Source organism: Daldinia caldariorum (genome assembly GCF_022478825.1).
Source record: "Daldinia caldariorum strain CBS 122874 unplaced genomic scaffold F4812scaffold_21, whole genome shotgun sequence".
Classification (NCBI taxonomy): domain Eukaryota; kingdom Fungi; phylum Ascomycota; class Sordariomycetes; order Xylariales; family Hypoxylaceae; genus Daldinia; species Daldinia caldariorum.
Genome location: NW_025953057.1, coordinates 401,549 through 429,174, shown reverse-complemented (window position 1 = coordinate 429,174; position 27,626 = coordinate 401,549). Strand labels below are relative to the sequence as shown.

Sequence of the window (27,626 nt, the reverse complement as noted above, 5' to 3'; positions counted from 1 at the left end):
TCGACGCATCTAACCGCGACCAATTCTCCGAGTCGTAACTATTCCAATTAATATTTCGGCATCCTGCAGTATTGTTGTCTTATCGCTTGTCGTCTGGTGGCATCATTATACGTCGTACACGTCGTACACGTAATAGTTTTCCGTAGGCGAGACTCGGTTGTACAAGACCTGTCAAGTGTCGCGGTAGGATCTGCAGGGTCTACTATATCCTCTAAGCCATTTGCCCAAGGGTTTGGTTACCTAGTTCGTGTCACTAGACGGCCTGGTGAAGATTCAAGGTGAGAGGAGGGGGCACGATTCTTGATCCCCAAAGATGGCCTTGCCGTTGTCTCTTCATCACGACGAAGATCGTTCCGTTCTTCTTTCCGACTCCGAGGATGACGACCTACTCCCGGCTTCTCATAGGATACGCGAGCCCGCTAGGTCCTTGTCCAGGGATCGAAGGGAGGCTACTCGCCAAAACGCTAAGGATGCCGCCGCCAACATTCCAATCCACCCCATACCTGCCATGCAGCCAGCCTTCTCCGAGTCTCTCATAGAGGTTACCAATAGTCCCGCCTTCTCGAAGCCGAAGCTAAGATTTGCCACAGCAAGGGAGCGTAGAAACTACCTGCTGGACGGGGAGAAAGGAGAAGGACTACATTACGATTTATGGAGATATCGACCAGGCCAGAAATACCACGAGCTCTGGAAGCTCTTGGCTCAGATATCGTTTGGTGTATACCTGCTGCTTAATGGGATCGCGAATAGTAACGAACAGGTGATTAACATCCTTCAAGGCCACATCGACGAGGTAGACGAATTTCTCGAGACGATTTTGGAAGACGTCAGCCTTGCGATACACGATATTCAAGAGCGCATCGACCATTTAAAGTTGCCAGTGCAGAACATCAGGACGTTCGAGCAGATGTTAGAGGACCGTAGTTTTCGTTTACAGGTAGTTACTGGAAACGAGAAGATCGAACATATAATCTCTCGGACGACCACATCCCTCGAAGCGATGGTTGAGGATATTGGCGAGGGATTAGGCGCCACAAAGGAGTTTGCAGCATATCTTGGCGACCAGCAGGATGGAATATGGCAACAGCTGCGCCCAGACGTCGGGGAAATCTTCGACGCCATGAGAGGGAATGCCCAGGGCTGGTATAAGGCCTTTCTTGAATTACAGCGTACTACGTCAAATTTGCGCGGGCTGCTCAACAGGCTCGATCAGATAGTGGCGGAAATGAATTATCGCGCGGGTGAGGTGAGCCGGAGAACAAGGGTAAGAAAAATCAGTAACTTGGTGATCTATAAACAGACTGACTCTTTAGCAGGCAAGTATCGTCCCGTTTTCTAGTCCGACAAGCCAGCCCCTACCGAAGAGCGGCTCGCGAAACTCGTCGATGCGATCGTCTGATAGATGGCTACCGAAATACGAGCTTTCAAAGACCACATCTCAAAGATCCATAGCAGGTTCGACCGAAACCAGGGAGACGCTCATGATTGTCCAGTACAATGCTCCGATAGAACCAATGTCACCCGTGGAGTTAGAGGCGGATACCGTCCCAAGAATGGCCATAACTATCGAAGAGGGTCTAGAACCTGCCGACGAGGAGGAGGAGGAAAAGGAGAAGAAGGAGGAGCCGCCGGCAGATGAAGGCCTCTACATCCTGCAGCCACGGACGTATACTCCACAGCCACCCGCACCGATCCCTTCACCAAGAATACATAATTCCTCATACGAAGATATTCCAATCCAAGACCTTCAAGACCTTCAAATCGACGACCCTTTAATCGAAAACCACCCGATCGAAGAGCCTCCAATACATGATACCCCAGCCGCCATGCCGGAGGAACAGCCGAAGAGAACATCGCTGCGACAGAGGCTGTCTCTAAAAGGAAGCAACTTGCCCGAAGCTATACAGGTACCTTCTCGCAACGCGCCTGAGTTCCAAAGACCTGTATTTTTGGATACCCAGTACCAGTCCCCCGGATATCTACCTTCGCGTGCCTATCAAGGCCCGGATTCTGCCTACGGCTCCGATAACGAGACTCGACAGCCAATTCGTTCCGTGACGGAATATGGGGATATGATGCCACCACCAATTTTCTCGGGCACCGCATTGCCATCTCCTCGTTCAGAGAGGCAGCATTACTTCCCAGTGCGAGCAAGTCCCCACTCGCCTCTGCAGCAGAGGCCATGGACAGCAGGCACGCACATCCATGAAGGTCACCTGCGAAATCAACCTTCGGCCATGGGAATGAGCATGCTGAGCCACGTAACAACACCCCAACCGGAAACTCAGAAGGCGGTAAAGAAGAAGCGTAGTGCGTTTGGATGGCTCAAGAAAGCCTTCTCACTCGATGATGAAGAACGTGCTGAATTTGAGGCAAGAAAAGCACAGCAAACTCCTAATCCATACTATGAAAGTCGAAGTCCCAAGTATCTAGATGGCAAGCGTGTCCCAGACTATAGGCGTCGTTGATAACGTACCTGAAAAAGGGAGGCCGGGGCGCTGCGGCGCTGCGGGAGACTTTATTATTCTTCGACTCGGCGATCGTCAGCGTGGAGATTTTTCGATGGGGACCTTAAAGCCTAATAAGTGGCCATTGCTTGATCTGCGATCTGATCGACAGGGACCAAAGAAAGCTTAAAACAGGAAACGCCGCAGTTCGTGCAGAACGACAAAGTGCGACAACCCTTCTTTTTACTGATCCACTCACACATCGTCAGCGAATTCGCGCGATTAGACGAGTCTACGAACATATAGCCATATACGATATGTTCATGCTGCTCTTAAGATATTGACATATCTAATACTATATATTCCGTCTTGCATTTATTTTAAGATGAGCTAGAGCTTAGCAGATTTGTGAGGTCAAGTAAAAACAAACCGGAGATTCAGGTTGGGGGTGTGTCAATACAGGGATACACCTTGGAGCGCATCATAACCCTGAAGCGTTGGTTTTTTTCGGGGGTTTTTTTCGGGACGGAGACTACCCGCGTCTTTCCCGGCGCTGCATCGCACGGCGTTATTAGGTAGTGTATATACGTACAAGTTATATGCGCACAAGTGTATGATATGAGCGACAAAGCTTTTACTTGGTAATGGCATAGCGATGCATTTCAGGTGCGCGGAGTTTGAAGGGGTGGGAAATACGGGCGGCTTCTCTGTTTCAATCTTGCTACTGAAATAATCGTAGTTATAAGATCATTTCCAATTTATTTTATACAGGGACATGTATTCTTGTTGGATGGCGAATATTGTCTTTGGTTTACGGGACGCGGTGTAACTCGTAGGTGGTTTAGCTCGGTTCTTTTGCCTCTCGATATATAATGATTGTGAGATATTTCCATGGATCTATACCTTATTATTTTTTTTATGTCTCTTGCTAGTCTCGTTATTTTACGTATTACAAGGCAGCATCAATAACTCGATAGGTATATTGCTCGGTGACAACAAGTATATATATACCTAGGTACCTAATATGAGTTACCTTATTTAATAGATATATGTTGAAGGTCTGCCGCTATTACGATTACTAAATGAAACCACCTTCTAAGACCCTTGCGGGTTCCCTTTTTTTTTAACCCCGTAAACCCGGCGCCTTGTCTGCACTAACGTAGCTTCCGGCCTCTCTACCTATTTAGGAAATCAGGGGTAGTTGAGCTTCTCTTCTTTCTTTTCATTTCATATGCACACGTGCCTTTTTTTACTTTTAGATATTTTCCCGGGCCTATCCCATCGTTAACATTTATACAATACCATTTATCGAAGTTCTTTTTTTTTGTTGGATTGACTAGCTATATATCACTTCCAGTACTTTTTCTAGGTATATATATATACAAGGCACTTATGCTTTCAATCATAAAGGTGTAAACAAAGAATGTCTTCGGTCGCGGTCTCCAGCCATCGGCTGAGTTCCTTTAAGTTTGGCACAGGGAGCTGGGACCCGGATCACCGCTTCGAGACGTCATGGCTATTCCCGCCGTATGTGCTATTTGCACTACGTTTATTAATGGTAAGTGTCTTTTTCCTTTTCTTTTTTTCTATGTTCATGTATGAGTATGAGTACCTATATTAGGTTTATATATCCAAAGTGCGCCACCGTCGTAATCGATCATCGATGCATACTGTAGGTACCGTATCCGGGCACCCGGTGCCGCGGCGGCGGGTTGCATATTGTTTGTTACGTATGGCCAAGCTTAATACTTCCGACTGTGTGGCAAACGGTGACACGAATCTCAAGCTCGTTCCCACTTTTCTTCTCCTTCTCCTTCTTTTCCGTCTTGTATGTAATACAGATCAATGAAATCGGTACTGACCACGCGTAGTCTCTTTATGCTTTCACAACCCTGCTCTTCAACATCGGCTACCAATGCGCCAACCTCGACTTAGGCGGGTGTGAGGCCTCGCGCGCCGAGTTCTCATTCTTTACGGTGCTAACATACTGGGGTCTGGCCTTCTACATGCTCGTAGCCTCCATCCACACCTTCACTTACGCGCGGTACTCCCTCCCGCTTCTCGACCGCTTCCCGCGGCCGCTGCAGGCCCTGCACGCGCTGTACTACAGCACCGTGACGACCTTCCCCTTCTTAGTCACCATCGTGTACTGGGGCGTGCTGTACACCTATGGATCCGCCTGGTTCCCCACCGTCTACGGTGCCTGGTCCAACGTCAGCCAGCACGCACTGAACAGCCTCTTCGCGCTCTTCGAGATCTTCCTGACCCGCGCCGACACGCAGCCCTGGATCCACGCGCTCTGGCTCATCGTCCTGATGGCCCTGTACCTCGCCCTCGCGTACGTGACGAGAGCTACCAAGGGATTCTACGTCTACCCGTTCCTCGACCCGGGCAAGACCGGGTCGCTGGTCGCCGCGTACGTCTTTGGCATCGGCGCCGCTACGCTTGTGATCTTTGCTATTTCCAAGGGCGCTGTTTGGCTGCGTCGCTGGCTTACGGAGGAGAAGCTCGGGCGGCGGGGCAAGTTTGCTAAGTTTCCGCCCGGAAACCTTCAGGAGCTCGAGTTGGGCGAAATTAACGGGGCCGGAATTAAGTAATCCTAAAGTGAAGGGAATGGAAGGGCGTGGACTTTGTTGGTGGATTGGTTGTTTTACCATGATAGGCTGCATGGATACGTTTTTGGATGTCTGAGCGAGCGCACTGGTGATCAACTTGAGTAGGTACCTAACGTATAGAATGCTATTTGATAGCGCAGATACCCAAGGAGTAGTTGTATGGTAGAAATTATCATTGGAGGGGTTGTGATCTCATGTTAAGGCTTCTATTATATCTGTAAATAGAATAATACCTGTGAAGAAAACGACTAGAGGGACGGAAATCTAATAGTCTCAGTACTTAACTGGTCTATCTTGATAATAATAAATAGCTATTTGCTTGAAAACAACTAATTGAGGAACCTAGCTGATAGATTTGATTTACCATTATATCATCACTGATGATTGAAGGTTAATAACTTCTCAATAGCCACGTAGTCGTATCGTACGTATGTTATGACGATGCTCTATCCTCCCTGTCTAGATCCATAATGCCATTTCGTATACGTTACAATGCTAGCCATCCTAATCTCCTTATTCTATCAGCTATCTACTTCAGCTACTCTTCCCACAATAATAGAGAGCGAATAAGCCCTGCTATGAGGATGTGCCGAGTTGAATGCAAGCCTCTAGCGTAACATATACCTGGATAATTCAATCAATTAGCCCTCTTCCACTGCTTCAGAACCCATCGCTCTTTAAACGAATTCTTCCAGGCTTATATGACTTTGGGGAAACCTACTTCACCAAATAACATGATGCTGCTTCTCCTCTTCGTCCACGTCCTGCCAGGCCTTATTTAGCGTCAGACCCAGCACTCGAATCGTAAACAGGTGGGTTCTAACGGCTTCTTCAGCATGGTATAGGTCCCTTGGAATAGCGAGGCTGAGTTCCTGCTCGCTCAGCCACTTGAGTGTAATACCTATGCTCTCCTGCAGTACTTTTTATACTTACCCTCCCGAGTTAACTTGGCCTTGAATAATGCGTCGGCAAAGCTCCACACAACAGAAGCGTCGCAAATATCGCGAACTACGCGTATTTAATTGTCAGGAGAAGTGGCTCGGTCGTAGGCAACGGATGTGTCGAGCTAGAGAGCACATAGTATTGGCCATCGGTGGTGTCCTTCCACAGGTATTCGGAAGCAGCCGTCTTTTTTCTGTAAGATCAAGTTGTCACCGATCAGCCAGGTAATTTCGTTTAGTTGCTCAAGCGAATCGCGAATATGACCTAGCATCATGGAGATGACTAGACGCGAGCTTGTGGGCTGTAGGTAACAGAGGTTTATTGTGTGTTGATTATGGGGAGTAAATCCAAGTCTCTTCACACCGCAACGTGTAAATAATAACACCAGCTCATGTAACCAATGGGGCGCCACGGCAACGGAGAGGACGCTCATTCATATTGTCTCAACCATAACGGCGATTTCCATCGCAGCTTTTTGGTCGTTGGTGATAGATCCAATTCCTATTTTCAATGAGACATGTGTAGTCCGAACTATGTGAATATGTCTATACCCGTTTGGTAACACCATGTACCTACCTATATAACTGTACCTAATATCTCCTAGGTGTATATGTGGAGAGTCGTGATGTAGTCTAGTAGAAAAATAAGCCCAAGGCAGCGTGACCATTTTGGCATGTTCCAAACCAAACTATAGCTTCATCTTTGCGATCACTGTCAGGTACTGGGTATGAGGCACTGAAGACAGAGGAGACGTTTGTATGTATAGCTCTGATTTCCGGAGCTCTTGTGGGACAGTGAAGTTGCTTCCGCAGGTAGGTACCTTTTATTCCACCTGGTGATAACCACGACCCTTCCCATCAGCAATTCATGGTGTTTACCCGGTAGGAGAAAGCTAGAAGCTCTAGCTGGTGCCATCTACGCAATTATGACCTCTATAACAAGGTATTACCAAAATTAAGGTAGTAGACGCCCGAAAAAGGAGACTATCATTGCTCTATATCGTTTTTATGGTAGGCTTGTTAGACAACAGCTAAATTGGTTGATATGAAATCTATCGTGGAAAAGGGGGGGTATCCATACTTAATTCAGTGGCCTAGATTTAATCCAAACTGCAGGTACTTTCAAAGGATCTAAAAAGGGAAAGCACGGTGAAGTGAAAATATATAATACGTATAGTTTTACAGCTGTTGACGCAAAGTTGATGAATGTAGGTCGTAAGATTAGAGTTCCTCACGGAACGACGGAGCTGCTTCTCTACTTCTTGGTTCCACATTCGAATGGGTTGCTTTACCGACTAGAGTCAAATTCCAAGTGTTCTAGCTTCTAGCTGGATCGAGTACGCCTGTTTTGGAAGTGAATTTTTCGTGTTAACGTACCATGATGTCCGACCGAAGCCTGAACGAGAGCATGCATGCAATCTCAACAGATGAGGAAGGTGGATACTGTAAATGGTGGAGTTCTTAGTCTATAGCAAACGTACGTACCTCTTAGCTACAGGGTTTGAAGCCAATGTATATGAATGTGCTGTCAATATTGTTGTGACTTAGAGTATCCTTAGAGAGTGTAGAGGCCATTGCTATCTAAGTACCAACACCTAAAAGGGGGGGCTCTCCAAGGATACCTTACGTTGTGCGTTGTCGAATTATGAACTGACTTATATCAAGGAAGGAATTTAGGAGCCTTTAATGTTCTAATAAATCGGATCGAAAACCGTCTACTCCACGTCAAGGTAATGATTAAAGCTAGAGGGTAAACGAATTTGTCAACAAATCGGTACGGCCGAAATATCGTAGTTGCATAAGGTATAGTACACAATATTTCCACTCTTGGCATCATGTCGGGTCTTTGGCAATAGAAGGTGTCGGCACATGTGCTGACAATGTTCGATACAGAGACGCGTAAGCCCATTTAAAGGGGAAAATTCAATTGGGTCTTGGTCTTGCTGTCACTAAATATCATCAACCGCCCAAGACTAATACGAGTTTGAGAATATTTACTGTGCAACTATACGTATCTCCTACCCATTGTAGGGACCTAGATTACTACCTTAGGTTGGGAGGTAGTTACTAAAGTGACTTCATGAGGAAGATCGGATGTTCCGAATAGTAGTCACGAAGCTAAAGTACCTTGGGTAAGTATCGCTGACCTTACTCATGGAGGCAGGTAGTATACTAGTAAGCTTCATGTCGGCGGCCTTATGTTCAATGTTGATCTCGCTAAAGCGAAAACGGATGGTACGAGCAATTTACGGGTTTTGTCAGATACAAACCACTGAGCCAAAAGTGTATTTGTTAATAGCACAATTGCTATTACAGTCTATCTGACATGAGTGGTATTACCACTCACAGTTTTCTATCACGAAAACGCCACACGAGACTACGCAAGCGGGTCGGGAGAAACTCCTGCCGTGGCAGTAGAGCATCTTTTTTTTAAATTAGAGGAGTTTTTGCTTAGAAACTTTCGAGTTTCACTTTGATCAGGTATATTATATTAATGTGTGAGATTGAGTCATTGCGCTGTTGTTTCTGGTTTGCAAGATAGGGTTTAGAGATTAGAACTACAAGAATAGGGAAATGTGTGTTAGGAGTTGAGAGAGCTAACCTTAAAGACAAACAAAGTATATGAAAAAAAAAAAAATGAAAAATGAAAAACAAGCAAAGGATCACAAATTTCTAATGTTTCGCTTTGTGACAACTGCTTACCTATATCTATAAAAAGGGCCAAGAAGTTCGTCCGTTATTGTTAGGTAATCCGGCGCCGGTTGGAGTCGTTCGGTGTCGCACTGCCGATATAAAATCTTTGCCGGCATCCCGGTTGTATTGCCTTAGGTCTAGGTACTTTATTATTATTGTGTAACTTGAAATCGTCTTTTACCGCAAATAACGATGGCATCTTCTAATAAAACTAAACGAAATGAAGTTCTGCATTTTGCCTATGGCTCTAACCTTTCCTCGGTCCAAATGCTCAAAAGATGTCCTAGGTCTACGCCCCTTGGCCTTGCATATCTGTCCGGCTGGAAGTGGATTATTAATGAGCGGGGTTATGCCAATCTCGTGCGGGACGAGGATAAGGCTCCAAGCGAGGGGCTGGGGGGGGGGGGGGGGGGAGACAGAAAAAACAAGGGGCGTCTACGGCATTCTCTATCGTTTGCACCCGGATGACGAAACATCATTGGATAACGATGAAGGCGTCCCATGGGCTTATGAACGGCGATTTCTTGAAGTCGAAATAATTGGAGACTCGAAAAATACATCTCTAGTGAATTTCAACAGCACAGGAGAATTTGTGTTGAATGCCCCCGAAAAATGTCATCGGAATACCGTTGAAGCCTTTGCATACGTCGACTTCAAACGAACCAAACCAGGTTGTCCAAGGAACGAATACATATACCGCATGAACAGTGGAATCATGGATGCTACGATGAAGTGGCAACTACCCGAGCAATATGTCCATTCCGTTATAAGGCAATTTATCCCCGCCTAGATCAAGAAGGAAATTTCACAATAAGAGCATCGGAACCATTTAAAGTATGCTGGATGGCAAAGCCTTGATAAGTTAAACCCGAATATAATCCCTAAAAACAAAACAAATGGACCCAAAATGCTTCCGTGATTCCCAGTGTTATGTACACATAAGCGCCTATATATGCAATCCCTTCCTAGCTTGAAAGATTCTCATACTTGATGGTAGGCACAACAACTACAACAGCCAACCCATCCATTTCCACCTTTTTCGGACGTGCTGATATATACTCCTGGGGTACATATAAAATGTGCAGATAACGCCTCAGGTAAAAGCAGTCTGGAATAGATCGAAGTCCCGGCTCCAGGTTCTAACTCGTTCTCCGAGCAGCATACGATCCACTCTTGTTTCTTCCTTGAAGTGCAGCGAGGAGGCCCGAGTGCTGCTACTGCGAGTAATTCGCTTAGAGGGTGTAGAAGAAGTCTATGGCAAGATTAGTATGCGACATGCGTAAGAGACGAGTGAAGTAAGATGAGCGGTAGTACCTGGGTGCCTGTCACCGATCTCTTGCATGCTCTTCTTCCTTAATTCGTTGGCCGCCTCGGTGTATTGGTCGGCTACCTTCTTCTTGTTCAAGTAGCCGAGATAGAATCGGAGGGCAATGGTGCAAACCAGCATCATTATAGTCATTCCCAGAGCCGCGGAGTTACCAACGCTGTCTATAGTTTGGGAACTTATTAGTATAAATCCGTTGGAGAATATTCCAGCTAACAGTGAACTTACAGTAAGGAGGATCCTGATAAGCCTGGTTTCCGGAGATGGCGAATATGTGAGGGAACACGTTGAAGAACGCCAAAACCGAACCCCTTTGAGTGTGTTGTTAGCTAATACGAATCAAAAAACTGAGCCAGCTATTTCTTCTCATACCTTCGTGTGTAACCAATGAAAGACATGGCGGCCCATGACATTTGCAAGACGGTGGACGGGTAAATAGAGAACGCAATGAAGCATGTAGCGGCGAATCGAACTTGTTGGTTCTTAACCCAGATCAAGATTGCATAACCAATTATGGCCGGAATAAGGGAAACTGCCATGACAATACTTCGGGCGTTGGTCTTATCCGCAACTCTGCTGAAGAAGAGGATTCCGACACAGCCGCACACATATACGATGATAGTGAATAGTTGAGCGTTGACACTGGTGTATCCGAAACCTTGGATGATGTCCGGAAGGAAGTTCGACAGCGACGACTGGCAGAAAGAGCCTCCACAGCTGGTGAGGATGAAAAGCCAAAACTGACCATCGAGTAGCACTGCCCAGATCTCCTTGAATTTGACCGAGCCTTCGTGTGTGTTGTGTGATTTTTCGCTCCTCTTGACGATGTGCTGCTTCTCCTCTTCGGTGAATCCATACTTGAGGTCCTTAGGGCTGCTGGGCATCAAGAAGAAGACGACAACAGAGAACACAATAGGCGCAATACCTTCGATAAGGAAGATCCATCGCCACGCCCTCCATCCGTTGACGCCCTCCAAACCGTTATCAATGGCATAAGCGATTAAGCCGTTGAAGGCGCCGGCAATAGTGGACATGGAAGCAAGAATAGCGCCTCGGGTTGCGAACTCATGGTACTGGTACCAGAAAGAGAGATCTATAGAGTGTTTCTAAGTTAGAATACCAGCCGCATATTAGGGTGAGGCAGTCGAGGGAGTAAGGGAGTGAGGACGTACAGAATACACCACCCTGGACGAAGGCCTCAGCCGCACCGATGAGAAATCGAAGAAGCAATAGTTGACCACTGTTTGAGATCAAGACGGTCATAACAGTTAAGAAACCCCACTATTGAAAGGCAAGACAAGAGTCCCCCGTTAGCCCCATGCCGGATCAGAAGGAATAAACGGGAATCTGCGTTTGTCCTACCACTAGCATCGCTCCACTGAACTGTCTGTTCGGGTGGATCTTCTTAATCAAAAGCGTTCCCGGGAGCTGGAAAATAATAGTTGCAACTAGGAACACCGTTGCCGCATTCGAAAAATCTCCCGGGGAGAGGCTAAGCTCGTCCATGAGACCAGCTACCTTAGCGTTTCCGAGATCAGATTTGCCCTATAAGGCTGTTAGTATAAAAATTGACAAGGGCCCAGGCAATCCTGGCTATTAGCAACTAAAAAAACGGTTGCCCAACTGACCATCGTAGCGAAGAAGTAGACACTCGATAATAACGGTAGAATAAAGATATCGAGTTTCAATTTCACTTTGCGAGCAAGTTTCGGATCGACCTCCTTTTCCACCTCGCCTTCTTTGGGGATATCATCGACGCTAGTCGTACTCCGTAATAATATGTTTTCGCGGTATTCCGTTGGCTCAGCCATAATCTTGTCCGTGGAAGTGTTGTAGGTCGCCATCTTGACTAGGATGGTATAAGTGTTTTTCAAGGTTGTTGGGGATGAGATAGGAGATAGAGTCCAGATGTAAACTCGATTGCCCACAAGTCGGAGGTCTTATAAGTATACCAATAATGTCCCGAAAATAAGACTTATCCTATTGAGCGTAAGTCGCGTTTCGAGGCCCCAGTGCTGGGCACTACAGGGGGGGATGCTGTCTCCAAAGCAGGTGCTGGCTGGCAGGCTGGATTTACGACGAACATAAACTATCTCTATAATCGACGATCATGTCCGTTTTGGTACAAGACAACACCAAAAAGACGTTGACGCGCATCATCTACCTATCTCAACTCAACTTCAACGGCCACTCTCCCCCTGTCTCAGGGGTTGTTGGAGTGAAACCCCTCAAACATCACGAGCGAAGTTTTTGCGAAAACAGCCACATTCTGATTTGTTACCAATGGTCGCATTGCGTCCGCGTCATTGTGCAGTGAAAAAGTTGTCGTACAATCCGGAAGCCAAGAGCTCCAACCGGGCTGCGGATTTGGATTCAGCCTGCGTTCCGCTATTGGTTGACTGGGGTATATTGACCGGAGCGAATTTCGCTCCTACATGCTGGTTCGGCCTTCAGTGATCTACAGTAACTCGAGCGGGTTTCGCTCCACCTCAATCTTACCTGGTTTTTCGTTGAACCACGAAGGGGGTTACGAACGGGAACACGAACAGAACGGGTAACATGTTGAATCTACCGGTCGAGTACAAAATCGAGGCAGCGCGCTCGAAGCCGAAACGGAATATAGGGGGAACAGGATAGGCCACTTAACATTAGATACACCTGCAAATCTATTTCACGATATAAACCCTGGCCTCAACTGCCGTTTAATATACAACAGTAATTACCGTGACATATGTACACATTAACCTATCACATACTACGCACACTTACATTTAAACTCACACACCCACATCCATACAAGATGGATAAGCTATTGAGTGCTTCGGTGGTACCCCCACGTTTCCGCAACAGTGCGCTTCTTACTGGACATGTTCCTCACAAGTCACTCGCCTCAGAACCGCGCGTGTCTTACGCCCTGTATGTACCCGAAAAGATTTACAACCAGCGCCACCCCGACGTGGGTGAGCCGGGGCCCAATAAGCTTCCTCTATTGGTCGCCGTCCACGGAACTAGGCGTGACGTTTTTAACGTTTACGATTTGGTCCCGTTTGCCGAGTCTACCCCGTGCGCCATCCTTCTGCCGCTGTTCCCTATCGGCTTAGACGGGCCCAACGACGTCGACTCCTACAAGCTGCTCAAGTCCAAGACCCTTCGTCCCGACCTTGCTCTGCTGTCCATTCTGGACGAGGTGGCAATCAAATGGCCGGCCATCGAGACTAACAAGATCTTCCTAATGGGGTTTAGTGGTGGTGGCCAGTTCTCCCACCGGTTCTTGTACCTATATCCCGAGAGGCTCGCTGCCGTAAGCATTGGCGCTCCGGGTCGCACCACGTCCCTCGACGAGGAGAAGAGCTGGCCGTCGGGAATCAAGGATGCAGAGGAGATCTTCGGACGGACTATCAACAAAGAACTTATCAAGAAGGTCCCCATCCATCTTATAGTTGGTGATCAGGACACCAGCCTCCACGGCGATGGCGAGTTTTGGGCCTGGGTAAAGCAATACACAGGTAAAGCAGGAGGCGAGGATACACCCGTGAACAACGAGCATGGCGTGCAAATGATCGAACAAGGAAGACTGAAGACTACGCACGAACTACAAGATTCGTGGAAGGCCCTGGGTATCGAGTCGCAGTTCGATATTGTTCCTGGCGTGGCCCACAACGCTCGTGGCGTTCGCAGCCTTGTGTTGCAATACCTCCAACCACTTATTCGGAAGCAGGATGGAAAATGATTGGACATGTCGAAATTTTAGCTCTCTCTAATCCTGCCTTAGCTAGCGGTAGCACTTATTTTTTTTAGCATTGTTCGTGGGACCTTTGGTAGGGGGATCGAACTCCACGATCAACGATATATTAGGTTAGGTACCTGGTACATGCATACCTATCTATTAACCTACTACGGTGAAGCCTGAAAGCACATTGGTTAGACGATCCTGGTTCATGCGTGTTTGGTTTGAGGTGGATGGTGTTTGCAGCATTGTACCAATGGAATTTCATGCATTTCAAGAAACATAGGATAGTCCGATGCGTGGAAAATATATGAATCCAATGTTTTATTATACCTATGAACAAGATCTAGACTATATAGATGAGTATTTAAACAAGTTGAGGCATAATTACCTATATACTTATAATACTCGAAGAAGCACATTTTTATATCATACCACGCTTTGTGGTCCTATGGGATACGTAGTTCTTATAGAAATCAATATCCAAATTACATTAAGCACATCTAAGCCCAGGGCCTCTCAAGTACGAAAATGCAACTGTAGCTCTAGACTTCTTGGCGTTGCAGTGAATTGACTTCGCAAGCCGAGAATCAGCTTTCCCTCTTTATCAACACGCCTAAAAAGGCAAGTTCAAACCTCTTCACAAACACTAACAACGCGCAATCCCTTCGTTCCCAATGCTTCCAGACACACATAGACCGTGCGTGCCAAAACGACGCAAACTCTTGGGTAGCCCTTGGCGTATTTGGTCGCGTGGTCCGCCGCTCGGGGACCTATCGGTTTAGATGATCCGCTTACCTGGTCTACGAGACTCCAAACGACCGGGGGAGCGATGTGACGAGATAGCTGGTGGACTTTGCCTATAATATATTTGTACTATTATTTATACGCTTTGGAGATAGGTAACCGATGATCGGTAGCGCGGTCAGGACAGGGTATTAGAAGCGATACACTCTCAGAGGATTGAGATAGTGATACTATGGTGGGAACAAATAGGTTATTGATAACAAATCTATACCTCCTATACAAATCTTCAACTACTAACCTAGGAACTTTTGCCGCCCGCGGAATTCAACAAACCATAGGTAAACAGGTTTTTTCCCCCAAAATGCGCAGCGCCGTTTTAAGAATGAAAAAAAAAAAGTGATATAACCATCTCATAATAAAAATATATAAACGAAACATCTAAACCCCCAAAGCCGTGTCTATCTTACGGCGGCGAATATGATATTTGATATCAACTTAGCTGTTTTGGTACTTATTCCGGACTTTAGAATCAGCTATAGATTGTGCTAATGATTTTAGTGTAACTAACGCGGCTAGCACCGTGACACAATGTGCGGGGGAAGAAACTAACCGTGATTTACGGGGTATTACATAGTACAAGAACCTGATCGCTACACCCCTTGTAATTCGGAAGACTAGCGGGAGCTATCATGCAAAGACAGGTACCTTAGGTACGAGAGCAATCAAGTCAGAATCAATAAGGACTTATAAAGGGTACCTAATAGTAATAGCGCAAATGCTACCAAGTATATTCCGGCTCAACTAAAATACCTAAAATACTTTACTCTAGTGAGGACATAAGAAGACTATCTAATTTGTTTAGGTACCTTTTATATGGAGAATTTTACTTGAACATAATTATATTAGTATGGAATAAGAGAATATATTAACTAGAAGCTGTTGGGCCGTCGTGGTGACGGAGACTCAACTGCTACTTCTCTTACCTTTAGTTCTTCCTCTTTCGCTTTAGCTTCTCTTTTCAAGTCCTCGCTCGTTAGGAGAATCGCCTTAACTTTTGGTTCGAAAGCATGCAAGAGACCCAGGGCAGCTTGGATCTCTTTTATTGCGCCTTCTTTAGTACTGGGAATCCTGGCATCGGCATCATTAAGTTGGCGAATTGCGTACGGCACCCATTCGAGAGCCGAGTCCAGAATTTTCTCCTGCTCTGAGGACAGGACAGTCCATGCTTCAATTTCGCAGACATAATCAACAAGAACCTCGGCTTCTTCCCGGAACAATGCCGCCTCATCCTCGTCTTCGATGTCAAATTTAAGAAAGCTTGGTAATTCCATTTCTGAAGAACGTCAAGGCTTAAAAGTTCGTTATTTAATAGGTATCAGATTATGGAATTTTTGAAGAAGAGAGTTACCGAACTTTGGGTCAAATAGGTTCAGAAAGAAGATTATCAACTCGAAAATATATAGTACGTCAAAATAGCCCATGCGTGCTCCATGTCATGTCTAAAGCTTAGTCTCTGAGAAGATATGGTTGAATATTAATAGCAAGTACTAATTGGAATTACATGATTGTATTTAGTCGTTAGTCAATGGAAACTCTTGTATTACGCAGAGATGTAACAATATTTTTGGGAAGTTCATCAATACCAATTGCTATGTTTTTCAGCGGTATTGCATTGAATACCTTGATTTGAATGTCATTGATGACCGGGTACTAAACATTGAAGTATCAATTAGAAAGAGAAATGAATATATCATTATGCATTGTCAAGAATTAATCCTATTAAGCGCTTTTGACTGTCTAGGGTTAACCCCTGAGAAGTCACTAAGAAGGTACATAAACTCTTCCATAACTTCCTCACAAGAGCTTTCAAACGCTTCCCCTGAATCGATAACGCGGCTAGATACCTAAGATAGCTCCCACCTGTATTGCCACCTGTATTGTATTGCCTGACAAGTTCCGCATTCATATCGTATCACGCCTTGGCGTACAATACGTTGGCACAGCTGTCCCTTATTAGGGTTACGCGTTAATAATCAACTATCTAACTTGGCCTTGACTCAGATAATGATTCGAACCACTTCATCATCGCCTTTAAAGTACCTAACCCACGATGCACGGTCCCTGCTTATTTCTCACCGAGCCGATTAACTCCCTGTTCGAGTTTCCGATGGAGAATATGCCGCTATTCTCTCTAGAACTGACCCTGGGGAAACGGCCCCAGTTTATACGGGAGTCAGGGGGTAGTGCGAAAATCGGCTGCTAACTGTCCTGGCCATGACAGCTTACCTGCGCCACGAAGCAAATAAATTATATATAATGCATCCCTATTGCTCCTTTCAAAAACGGATTAGTCGATGCCCGGGGCAGTATCGTAAATGCGCCCAATATTATTGACAAGATTCTTAGATGTTCGGTGACCGATATAACTACGACCCGTAAGTATTGTTGGGAGTGGAATGATGTTCCTTTTTAGTACGCGACCAGTACAGGCCAGACATCGATGAAATGGTGAGACGCGCATATTTGATTTGTTTGAAGTCTTCTAGACTGCTAGATTACTAGTATTAGGAGCAGATTCCCGGCTTGCGGCTCCGCAGTCGATCCCTTTAGCTCGCATCATTTGCAATAGAATTCGATGCCCACTTCTACTTTTAGCATTAACGGCACATATCCAGTCATAGCACTCCAAGTTCCAAGCCAGGGTAGTTCGGATTGCGAAAATTAGCCGTACTAATTAACTACCGTAGCGGCGGGGGCGGCATAGCTCTCATACGAACTGTTCTATATGGGGCGTTTGGATATCTTAAGATATTTTCTTATTAGGCGGTGGCTTAGGTATTTGAGATATAACTACGAAAAAACCACGGAATATTGATATACACAAGACCAACCCCAAGAGATTTAACAAACTTAATACGAAGTAAATGCGTAACTATGGAGATCATTCCTATCCCAGTAGAACTTAGATAAATACCAACACTTATTGACATCATATGACGTTAATCATGGCATTATCATGACGCTGTCTCTGCTACACACTATAAACAAGACAACCCGCCAAACAGTAGGCAGAACTATCAATCCAAGACACTTACACCTACCTACTAGACAATAAACAAAAAAATAAACTGTATGAATATTTTTTAAAGTGTTTTGTAAAAGAAATTCTATAAATTCCTAATTCAGGAGTCGAGTCGAGTCGATAACGAGTAACGAAAATAACGAAAACTAAAGTCGGCGACCGTGAAATTTCCTAAAATGGCAACTCCACTACGCTCCCTTACAGCCGCCGGTCTAGGCCGTATCCGCGCAGGCCAACCCCCTGGCACATACCTATCCCGGCCTGCTGCGCCCCCTCTCACTAAGACCTCATCCCGATCCTTCGCCGCAACAGCCGCCGCAGCAACCGCATCGCCACGATCGCAAAAAGCACAGCCCAAGATCCTCCTCGAGGACCGGGACTCCGGCTTCGGCTTCGTGCGGCACAACCCGGCGCCGCCGAAGCCGCGCACCCGCTCGGTGACCGAGATCCGCGGGCCGTACTACACGGCCATGGGCCAGCGGTACCTGTCGGACGTGCTGGAGACGATGGGCACGCACGTCGACGGGCTCAAGTTCGCCGGCGGCTCCTTCAGCCTGTTCGCGGAGAAGCCCCTGCGGCAGCTGATCGAGCTCGCGCACGAGCACGGCGTGTACGTCAGCACGGGCGGGTGGATCGAGCACGTGCTCGCGTCCTCGGGCGGCGACGTGCCGGGCGCCGTCGACAAGTACCTCGCGAAGTGCAAGGACGTCGGGTTCGACGTCGTCGAGCTGAGCGCCGGGTTCCTGTCGCTGCCGCCGGACGACTGGGTGCGGCTCGCGGAGCGCGTGCGGAGCGCGGGGCTGGAGCCCAAGCCCGAGCTCGGGATCCAGTTCGGCGCGGGGGGGGACACGTCCGCGGCGGATCTGCAGAGCATCGGCACGAGCGACCCGAGCAAGGTGATTAACATGGCGAAGCGGTTCGTGAAGGACGTCGGCGTCGAGCGCCTTATGATTGAGAGCGAGGGGATCACGGAGAATGTGCAGAGTTGGCGCACGGACGTTATTCAGGCCATCTTGCGAGAATTGCCCCTCGAGAACGTCATGTTTGAGGCTGCTGATCCGTCGGTTTTCAACTGGTGAGTTCTATGGCCTGCCGATTTTGAATATCCAATGGATAAATTTCAGAAAGCATGCTGACAGGTACAACTTTCTTACAACTACCTAGGTACATTCGAGAGTTTGGTGTCGACGTCAACCTCTTCGTCGACCACTCCCAGATCGTCCAGCTGGCTGGATTGAGAGCGGGAATCTGGGGTAAGAGTGATACCTTTGGCAAGGTTACTACTTATCGTCCCTAGACGATAAGGGGTCTGGATCTTTTTGAACAAGACTGTTTACAAAAGACTCGCTTATGATCGGTTCATGCGGGTTTGCACTCAAGTGAGCGCAGCCGTTTACCTTCATTTCACGTTCATAACGTGTATGCTACCTGACATGTACATATTACGGCACTCCGGTGTCATTGGGGGCTGGAGTAGTAAATAGATTCTACATGTTGTGGAACATATCGCTCGGGATATTATGACATAGAATTTCAATAATTTGTGAGTAAACATTTGTGAACCTGCAGATCTATAACCAGGTCTTAGTTTAGGTACCTACCTCCTGCATACCCGTCAGACCCCCTCAGGCATGGCGTTACTGTGCATATTAAGATGTGACGACATGACGTCCATATCGTTCGATACTATATGCCACACGAGACTCTTCTTAATAGGTTACTCCATCAAAATGAGGCGAAATTCAGGTGACGACACCAAGAGCGTGGCATTCGATGTCAAGGTACCTATTAAAAAGTGGCATTTCTTGAAACCAAAGCAAGACATTTTTCCAAGTTTATGTGTATCATAACCAGCAGGATACACTTTCATGATCTGTTTAGAGCCAATCGGAAGCCGTTCTTCCAACCTCACGGCTCGGAGATCTCAATCATGCATCTACTCTCGACTACACCCGTCCACCGACCCAGAGTAGCAGCATGCGAGTGTTTGAGATGCTGGCGGAAGTGATCCGCTCGATAAAACTGCTTTGCTGAGTTGCATTCCCCAAATCTGTGAACCTCTTTCACGTGAGCGAAGCGCTCTTCCCAGTCTTGCTCGTTAGCATACATTGGCACACCTTCCCCGTTCCGAGGAAACTCTTCTCCGCAATAACCGCACGTATCAGATATTCCTGGCAGGTTGGCACTCTCCTGGAAGGCATTCATATAGCCAATGCTCAACATATTTGAACAGGACCAAGCATGTCGTCGAACGTGGAGGCTACTCTCATGCCTCTCTGTTTCGTTCTTCGTTTTAAAACGAGCACCGCAGAAATTGCACTGATACCGTTTCTCTGCTTGGTGAGCACTATTGGATTAGGTACCTGTTAGCATTCCATACATACCTAGTTTAGACTAGTTAGGTAGATAACTAAATGATTCATATGTAAAAATATGTAGATAGTTCCTGTGTATAATGAGAAACTGCTTGCCTTAGTTCTTCCATGGTGTCGAACCTCTTGGGCTTCTTTGGGCAACACTCGCAGAGGAAGAAACCCTGAGGGCTGTCTTTGGGAGATGCAGGGATGTTCATTGGTCTTCGCTTATTTAATGTTCTTGGTATTTCCAAGAAGCTCTCGTTACTGCTTTTATGGTGCAATGAAGGTCGATGGCTCCTGGATGGGCTCAAATAATCAGGCGGGCTGGTTCCGTAGATTTTCGCCATCTCTGCCAAGCTATCACCACTTCCGTTCCATCTAGTTGAGTGACTAGTGCCATAGGCGAATGAATAGGCAGAAGACATTGGAGAGCCTGGACTAGCTATCGAGAAACCTCGACCTCGTATGTCACGGTTGTCCAACATGCTAGAAGAACTCCCATTTCGCCCGATGAAGTTTGTATCTTGTAAGGGGGATCCTGCCCGCCGCTTCGCGCTAGATCGGGTCCTCAGTGATACTGAAAATCGACTTTGATGTTGCGCTAGATTATGCGGTTGAAAGGTGGGGAATTTCGCATTAAATGATTCATTGCATTCAGAGTCATCGTTCCCTAGAAATGACGAAGGCGATAGGACTGTCTCCCCCGTGGGCTGTGCGATCGAAGTTATATCTCCATCATGGTAAAGGCGCCTTAGATATTCGATAGAACCACTGGTATGATATGTCCACTGCTCACTAAGAGCTTTCTGCGCGAGCCGATAGTATTTGATAAGCCTTAAGTCCATATTGGGAGGCTCCTCCTCGAGCGACCAGGTGGACATCAGAGGATCGAACGAAGCCGACGTTGCATCGAAGAGTTCCAGCGCAATGAAGAGATAAGCCGAGTAAGTTTTCTTTGTCTCTGATGTAACTTGAAGCTCTGGCTGGGTTTCGAGAAATCTGATGGTTCGGCGAACATAGGATTGAATCCAGAGACTATAAAAAGCCGATAGCCACCATCTCTTCTCATGAAGGCGGTTCTCTTTTCTAAATATGACTTTCGACAGCTCTTCTGCAAAGGCCTGTATGTTAGAGCTCAGCTCCTGGAATGGTCGGACACAGCACGTCCCGGGTATACAATCATCGTGTAGTTCATATGTCAAATGACCGCCATCCTGAAGTCGTAATATATCGACACAATTCCTAAAGCATTTTATCGCCAACGGCACAGCTTGTGACTAAAGGTAGAAGTTAGCGTGAACTTAGAATACCAAGATAGTACCAATATGTAGACAAGTCCCAGACCTACTTGGCCATACTCCGTTTCAAAGGTAATAGCAGCTTTGATGACATCAAGAACGTGTTCCACTGATTTGATCAGGAGGATTTCTTTTACTGAAGGGACATCGATTAGACCCCAAGCAATGTGAATCGCGTTTGCTTCGACATCATGCCTAAGCGACAGGGACGTGTTTGTGGTGATAGTCATCGGCGAACATAAAATCTCAAGCACGACTTTTATGTACGTGTCGCTCTCAGGGACGAATGCATGGTCAAGACGATCGGAGGCGTCCTGAAGACACGATCCGACACCAATATCTTCCAGAATATCTGGTTTTCCTTTCATCGGGTTAAGGGTGGAATTCGCGTCGATCACACCATGCACGTTGGACTTTGGACATAGAGAGATACGCGGCATATGATCGAGCAAAGTACCACGCTTACAGCCTACTGCCTGCCATCGTGAGTTATTGGTTCCAGACTTGGGGCAAGCTTTGCACGGTTGGTCGGGATCGCACTTAACATGGTTCAGCACAAATATTGTTTGTTGACTTGTAACGGTCACCTTACCTTCTTACGAAGAAATTTACACCTCCAACAAGCCCCAACTTCCTTTAGCGTGCGAGACAACCCAAGCCAGGAGCCACGTCTCACTGAAATGAGTGCTGGCCGTGAAGCTGTTCGGCTTGGGTCTTGCTCATCCTCTGAAAGGTCAAAAAATTGCGGGCTTGCCAAAGGGTTATTATTCCTTGCGTCTCTCAACGAGCTAGTATATCCTACTGAATTATAAGTATTGTATCATGTTTCATCATATGCTATTTTTGCTTAGCCGAGGTGTAACTCACCGGATGATGTATCCATATCTATGACTGCATCAGTATGTGGGAAAGGAGACCATGAGTTAGGAAAGTCTCCAGGTCGTCTCTCCGAGACGCTTTTAGGATTCCAATGGGGCGAAGATGGAGGGATATGATGGGTAAATGGTGCTACGGAGTGTTGAACTGTCGTCTCCGGCTGCTGAGAATATTGTTCGAGGCTTTTCCCGAAACTCTTCTTTTGAAGACGAACTTTCCGAAGAGGATCATCATAGGAATATTGAAGGTCAAGCTTAGCTGCAAGAGCTTGGATGATAGCCTGCTTGGATGAGTCGCAGTCCTCAATGTCATGGTGATGGGCCGAAGGGTTGTTCGCAAACAACACAAGAGACGCATACTCGTTTAAAATGATTGGGTTATTCATATCTTGGAAGCTTAAGCCCGAGGAAGGGTGGAAAGATCATATCGGGTCTAGACTTACCCAATGCCTCTTCACTACTGGGTTGCCCCCGCTCGATACCACTATCACCCGTACTACCATATCGCAGTGTAGTTCCACATACAGTGTCTGATGTAGCAGAAGAGAGGTCGAATTGATGAGAATTGATGTCCCCAACCAGCATATCGATTTCATTTGAAGCTTCTTCTATGAGATCCATGTGAAAGAGAGGCCAGGGAGTTTCATTTCGGAAGTCTTCAGGATGGAATCCTTCTGGAGGGATAAGACTGTTTGCCATCTTTGGTAAATCAAAGCTCTAAGAGGCTTTCGGTGGGACCCAATCTAAGAGATTGCGTATAAACGATAACATTAACAAAGTACTCTACGCTGCTTCGAATAGAGTATGGCTGTCCGGAGAGACGGCCGAGAGATGTAAAGACATCGAAGAGCGGTCGGCTCATAAGGTGTCATGGTGGGTAGGGCTCCCGTAGGGCTGACAGGGCTGACATGGCGGTCCGCTCTATTCAAGGGTTAGCGTCGGTCAGTAAGACCGTAGGGTCGCAGCTCTTGAACCAATCCAACATTGTCATTATCCGATTTATGTATCCGCCGCAGCCGTTCATAGGGGCGGTCTACCCGTAGGCACGTAGCGGTCTTGAGGTACACGATAGTACACGTTATGAAGCACGAAATACCTGTCCATGCTGGTCATTCGGTCAATTCTTTCTAGACTTCTTGACCGTCAATCACCGACTGTCCACCTTACCAGCCCAAGTAAACGTCAGAGGTTAGGATCCTTTTCTTGTAGCATTACAGAGGTAAGGTATGTAGAACAAGCATGGCCGAAATATAAGGAGGTGACTCGGCTGTAATAAGCCAATTTTCAGTCCCTATAGTAATTATTATTTTCTATGATTTATTCCCATTGCTTCCAGTTATCATGGCGTCGCACTTGGAAGATTCAAGCGCGTTGCGGGGTATCGGAGCATGGATTCAGTCGGTTGACGCACCACAGACGAACGGGCCACAGTCCACTAGGATCTCTTTAAAGGAGCTGGAAGCTGAGCACTCAGGAATTTCTAGAAGGAGCGAAAATGGTCATGATTTAAGAATCAGATCATGGATGCCAAGCTTCGACTTGAATTTCTGGCATGGTCCTAATAATGCCCCGAACGACAGCTTAGACCATTCTTATTTTCAAAATCAAAGCTCAAGTGGTGTTAAGTCCCGGGTATCACCTCGATCGGAGAATACGCAATAAACAGTCGATCGATTCGTCTCCTCGAATTCAGATTTGGGTCAGTAACGACGGCCAATAAAGATTGTTCTTCTATATCTCGTCAATCGATGCATTTGGCAAATACATACCTAGATATAGTTCTCTAACTATTCAATTAGAGATGAAGATTACATTCCAGTATCGAGTTCAGGTCATCCAGGTGATCGTGCACGACAAGGGCAGCTGACGTGGGGGAGTCGGTGTAGATAGAAACCCGGGGAAATTCACGAATTGTTTCGGGGGAGAATCTAGGTTGCCGGTTGGAAATTCCCGTACCTATAGGATCTATAAGGGGCAGAATGGCCTTTCATCTAATTATCAGTCTCATTTTTACACAAGATGTCCAACCCACAGCCGTTAGTCCTGCTTTTTCATCCATGACTTCGGCATCAACTTCCCTGTCACGTTAAGGGCAAACCATAGAGGATGGTGAACAATCAAAGCTAAGGTACCTATCCATCGTCGTACCATTGGTATTGCATATAGGTACCTTATTGTATATCTGATAACAGCATTATCAAACACAGAACTGAAAATGGCTGAATACGGAAGACACCAATCATATATCTATTGAAATGATGTCGGCACAACAGCCTATTAAGACATCAAAAGTGTATTCTTAATAGCACAATTCCTATTACAGCCTATCTGACCATGAGTGGTATTACCACTCACAATAATCATCACATATTCTCAGTTACAGGAAAATCTAGTTCCATCTAGGTAATTCTAGGTGATTAAGAGAGGTTATGGACCTCCTCTTCACACCCAGGATCGCTAGTTCCACGGCCATGTACTTTAAGGGTTAGCGAAAAGTCTGGTGCAGTGCAGCTCGTGTATGAATTCGTATCGGTGATACAGTCGGGCTTCAATGTAGTCGACCCAGAGAACTGGTAGGAAGTTCTAAAGAGAGATATTAGTATCATCAAAGCTTTTCTTCATATACCTACCTCGTAGGCGAGCGTATCGCAGTAGACACAGGATTCACTCACTTGCACGCACTCCCAGGACTTGTGCAAGGCCAAGTTTGATTGATAGCGAAATGCCACCCTGGACTCCCATGCCCCCATCCAGATTGGAAATGCGTGCAGTTCCAACACGTGGGGTCTGGCGTGCTCTCCGTTCCGCATTTGAACCAAACAGATCCATCTTTATCCTGCCACTCACCGTCCTGCTGCTGTACTATGAAGCCGCTACACGCTTGTGACCATCCTACGGGGTTTGTCACGAAGAAAGAGATGGTCGCTATGCTAAGGCGTGGTGGGATATCCCCTGGATGGGTGTCGACTGGAGTGTAATATAAAACGTTAGAGAGCATTCTTATGTTTATGTGCCAACCTATGTACACGGGAGTTGCTAATTTATGGGATAAGAAGCAATAAAGAAGTGAATGCATTAAAGCATAATCGGAATGAAGGGCGCTTACGTTGACCAAAGCTAAATTCTATGATTTTCACAACTTGGCTCGAGCCCTCCTCCACAGAACATCCAGCAGCACTTAACGGTATCGCATCCACAACGACTTTGATGGGAGAGATGTTGGATGCTAACGACAGAGAAGTTAAGAAGAAGGCCGTCATAATGAATTTAAATTGCATCTTGCTTTTCGGAAGTGTTCTTATTTGAGTAACATACTCGGTCGAAGCGCAATCGCTTTAGTCAGAAATAAGTTTTCCATGCTGCACAGATTTTCTTAAAAGCGGGAGAAACATAGAAGTGTTATCAGAAGTGTCATCATGAGGAGCCTGCGTTTTGCCGTCTCGGTATAGAAGCGTGTCCGATTTGACTATCTCCGAATGAATTTACCCAGAGTTGTACTGCAGCTTTTGGCATCAATGCATCGTTAGATATCGTTACCTATTCACCTACGATATGAGGGTATATGTAACATGTATATACTCATCGTAGTAGAGGTTTATTATTATATACAAGACTTGAATTTTCTTTCCCCATGTCTTCTATGCCCTATTGTTGAAGTGATACATTTAAAGGGGGTTGAACCCTGCTGGTGTAAATCTTCAACTACAAACCCTCCCTTAGCTTTACGCTAGCTACACAATCTTGCCATCTCAAGGTCTTCATATAGAGCCCCTCGATGATAGCAATCAGCACCATGCCGCTGCCAAGCCCAATCCAGACACCATTCAACTTCAATCCTGGAGATCCTAGCTCTAGCCATATTGTCACAGGGACCGTAGCTATATAATTGACTATTAGTACCACCCAAGCAGCCACAGACTGGCGCCCGAGCCCACGGAGTATACCATTAGTGCAGCAGATGATGGCATCTATAATTTGGAACACACCAACGGCAAGCATGGTTTTGGAGACGAGGTCACAGACAATACGGTCATCTGAAAAGAATCCGGCAAGTTGGTTGCGAAGAGAGAAAATAATCAAACCGTCAGTGCTACCAACGAGCGCACATACTACGGCGTATAGCACAGCGGCGCGTCGGGCCTTCGCGACGCTACCGGCTCCGATGAGATGGCCGATACGCGTACTTATCGCGACTGATATTGAAAAGGGGATATGCCAAGAGACCACGGATACCGTCATTAAGATCGACTGTGCCGCTAAGTGGTTCGTTCCGAGGTAGGATGTGCTAAAAGTCAAAAGCTCGGAAGCGGCCCATTCTCCTAAGTTGACGGCGGTGCCCGCAAAGGAGAGGCGGACCATAGGTCCCCATTGAGTGAGTGCCTCCCTCGAGAAGCCGCCCCAGCAGTGGTGCGACCATTTCCCGGCTGGTAAAAGGATGTATGCAAGAAGTAGGACAGGGCGAATGTTATTGGTAAGAGCAGCTCCCAACGCAGCACCATTGAGACCCATTCCAAGCTTGAAAGCAAAGAGCCAGCTGAGGAACGCATTGACGGGCGTGCATATAAGGATGGCAACCATAGCCCCTCTAAAATCTCCTTGAGCTTGGAGGAACCGCTTGCCCGCTTCAAAGGACGCGTATCCAGGTAAGCCAACCAGGCTATACCGCAGGAATTCCCCAGCCATGACGGCCAAATGATGCTGCTTCACGAAGAGGGACAGCACCCATGGAGAAACCACCCAGAAAGCACCAATAGGTATGATGGCTAAGACCATGAGGAGCCACATCCGCTGGACATGTAATCCAACCTTTAAAAGGTTGCCAGAACCATAAGCTTGGGCGCACAGCGTATCGAGAGCAGTAGCCATGCCTTCGACTGTAGCGAAGCCCACGATGTTCATCGTGGTCATCCCAACGCTAGCAGCAGCGAGAGCATCTGCACTAAGATGACCCGCAACGAAGGTTGTGATAATACTGTAAGAATATTGTAGGAGATATGTTGCTATGAGTGGAAGAGAGTACTGGACAAGAAGCCATAGTTCCGATCCCCAGCTATCGCCGGTTGCGGATTCTGGCGGTTGCGAATTGGATAATAATGGCGTCGACTCAGTTTGGCCATCGCGAGCCACTTCGTCTTCTCGTACGTCTGAGTCCATGGGTGCTGGGTCCTTGGTCTCCAACTGCCTTAGAAGTGAGTAACAGTTAAAAAGTAATATAAAGTTAGCGAAGAGAAACTATTCTTTTTAAAGCTACAATACGAATACGGCTTTAAACTTGACAGAAGAAAACAAACCAAATAAACTACTAAGGTGGAGTACGAGATATTAGACAGCTATTGGTTGTTAAGTCAAACCATCCATGATACCATCTCTCGGTGTACCGGGAGGCTAACGCAATATGGTGTGCTGTTGTTAACTTCTTTCCATAAGACATCCAATAGAATGAGAGATACAAAAGATATATACATCTAGTTACATGTTATGTAAAGTCGATGTGATGTTATGTACACCTCATCGTGTAA

General features: G+C 46.6%; 9 protein-coding genes across 9 annotated transcripts; 4 read left to right on the top strand and 5 right to left on the bottom strand.

The window, feature by feature from the left end:
• Positions 1-508: 508 nt before the first annotated feature.
• F4812DRAFT_453098 (uncharacterized protein) lies at positions 509-2,468 on the top strand (the record flags this gene model as incomplete). The annotated part of the gene is made up of 2 exons (XM_047936436.1): positions 509-1,264; positions 1,317-2,468. The coding sequence occupies 2 exons, from the start codon at positions 509-511 to the stop codon at positions 2,466-2,468; spliced, it is 1,908 nt and encodes a 635-aa protein (XP_047786560.1).
• A 1,402-nt stretch (positions 2,469-3,870) lies between these two features.
• On the top strand, positions 3,871-5,044 carry F4812DRAFT_462995 (uncharacterized protein; the record flags this gene model as incomplete). Its single annotated transcript, XM_047938133.1, has 2 exons — positions 3,871-4,005; positions 4,319-5,044. The coding sequence occupies 2 exons, from the start codon at positions 3,871-3,873 to the stop codon at positions 5,042-5,044; spliced, it is 861 nt and encodes a 286-aa protein (XP_047786559.1).
• Positions 5,045-9,708: 4,664 nt separating this feature from the next.
• Positions 9,709-11,998, bottom strand: F4812DRAFT_216865 (MFS general substrate transporter). Its single transcript, XM_047930401.1, has 7 exons — positions 11,650-11,998; positions 11,384-11,566; positions 11,194-11,302; positions 10,394-11,114; positions 10,250-10,332; positions 10,012-10,185; positions 9,709-9,949 (listed from the first exon to the last, which is right to left on the bottom strand). The coding sequence occupies exons 1-7, from the start codon at positions 11,863-11,865 to the stop codon at positions 9,930-9,932; spliced, it is 1,506 nt and encodes a 501-aa protein (XP_047786558.1). The 5' UTR covers positions 11,866-11,998; the 3' UTR covers positions 9,709-9,929.
• Positions 11,999-12,821: 823 nt separating this feature from the next.
• F4812DRAFT_462993 (alpha/beta-hydrolase) lies at positions 12,822-13,751 on the top strand (the record flags this gene model as incomplete). Its single annotated transcript, XM_047938132.1, has 1 exon — positions 12,822-13,751. One exon carries the CDS (start codon positions 12,822-12,824, stop codon positions 13,749-13,751), a length of 930 nt encoding a protein of 309 aa, XP_047786557.1.
• A 1,519-nt stretch (positions 13,752-15,270) lies between these two features.
• F4812DRAFT_443874 (uncharacterized protein) lies at positions 15,271-16,265 on the bottom strand. Its single transcript, XM_047935446.1, has one exon. The coding sequence runs from the start codon at positions 15,824-15,826 to the stop codon at positions 15,425-15,427; it is 402 nt and encodes a 133-aa protein (XP_047786556.1). The 5' UTR covers positions 15,827-16,265; the 3' UTR covers positions 15,271-15,424.
• Positions 16,266-17,265: 1,000 nt separating this feature from the next.
• Positions 17,266-19,103, top strand: F4812DRAFT_443873 (putative sulfonate biosynthesis enzyme). Its single transcript, XM_047935445.1, has 2 exons — positions 17,266-18,652; positions 18,742-19,103. Exons 1-2 carry the CDS (start codon positions 17,754-17,756, stop codon positions 18,872-18,874), a joined length of 1,032 nt encoding a protein of 343 aa, XP_047786555.1. The 5' UTR covers positions 17,266-17,753; the 3' UTR covers positions 18,875-19,103.
• Positions 19,104-19,456: 353 nt separating this feature from the next.
• On the bottom strand, positions 19,457-22,493 carry F4812DRAFT_468148 (uncharacterized protein; the record flags this gene model as incomplete). Its single annotated transcript, XM_047938747.1, has 5 exons — positions 19,457-19,924; positions 20,049-21,211; positions 21,283-21,771; positions 21,825-22,030; positions 22,100-22,493. 5 exons carry the CDS (start codon positions 22,491-22,493, stop codon positions 19,486-19,488), a joined length of 2,691 nt encoding a protein of 896 aa, XP_047786554.1. The 3' UTR covers positions 19,457-19,485.
• A 1,909-nt stretch (positions 22,494-24,402) lies between these two features.
• F4812DRAFT_443854 (uncharacterized protein) lies at positions 24,403-25,569 on the bottom strand. The gene is made up of 3 exons (XM_047935444.1): positions 25,214-25,569; positions 24,780-25,074; positions 24,403-24,690 (listed from the first exon to the last, which is right to left on the bottom strand). The coding sequence occupies exons 1-3, from the start codon at positions 25,383-25,385 to the stop codon at positions 24,525-24,527; spliced, it is 633 nt and encodes a 210-aa protein (XP_047786553.1). The 5' UTR covers positions 25,386-25,569; the 3' UTR covers positions 24,403-24,524.
• Positions 25,570-25,620: 51 nt separating this feature from the next.
• F4812DRAFT_443853 (MATE efflux family protein) lies at positions 25,621-27,621 on the bottom strand. Its single transcript, XM_047935443.1, has one exon. It carries the CDS (start codon positions 27,259-27,261, stop codon positions 25,810-25,812), a length of 1,452 nt encoding a protein of 483 aa, XP_047786552.1. The 5' UTR covers positions 27,262-27,621; the 3' UTR covers positions 25,621-25,809.
• Positions 27,622-27,626: the final 5 nt, after the last annotated feature.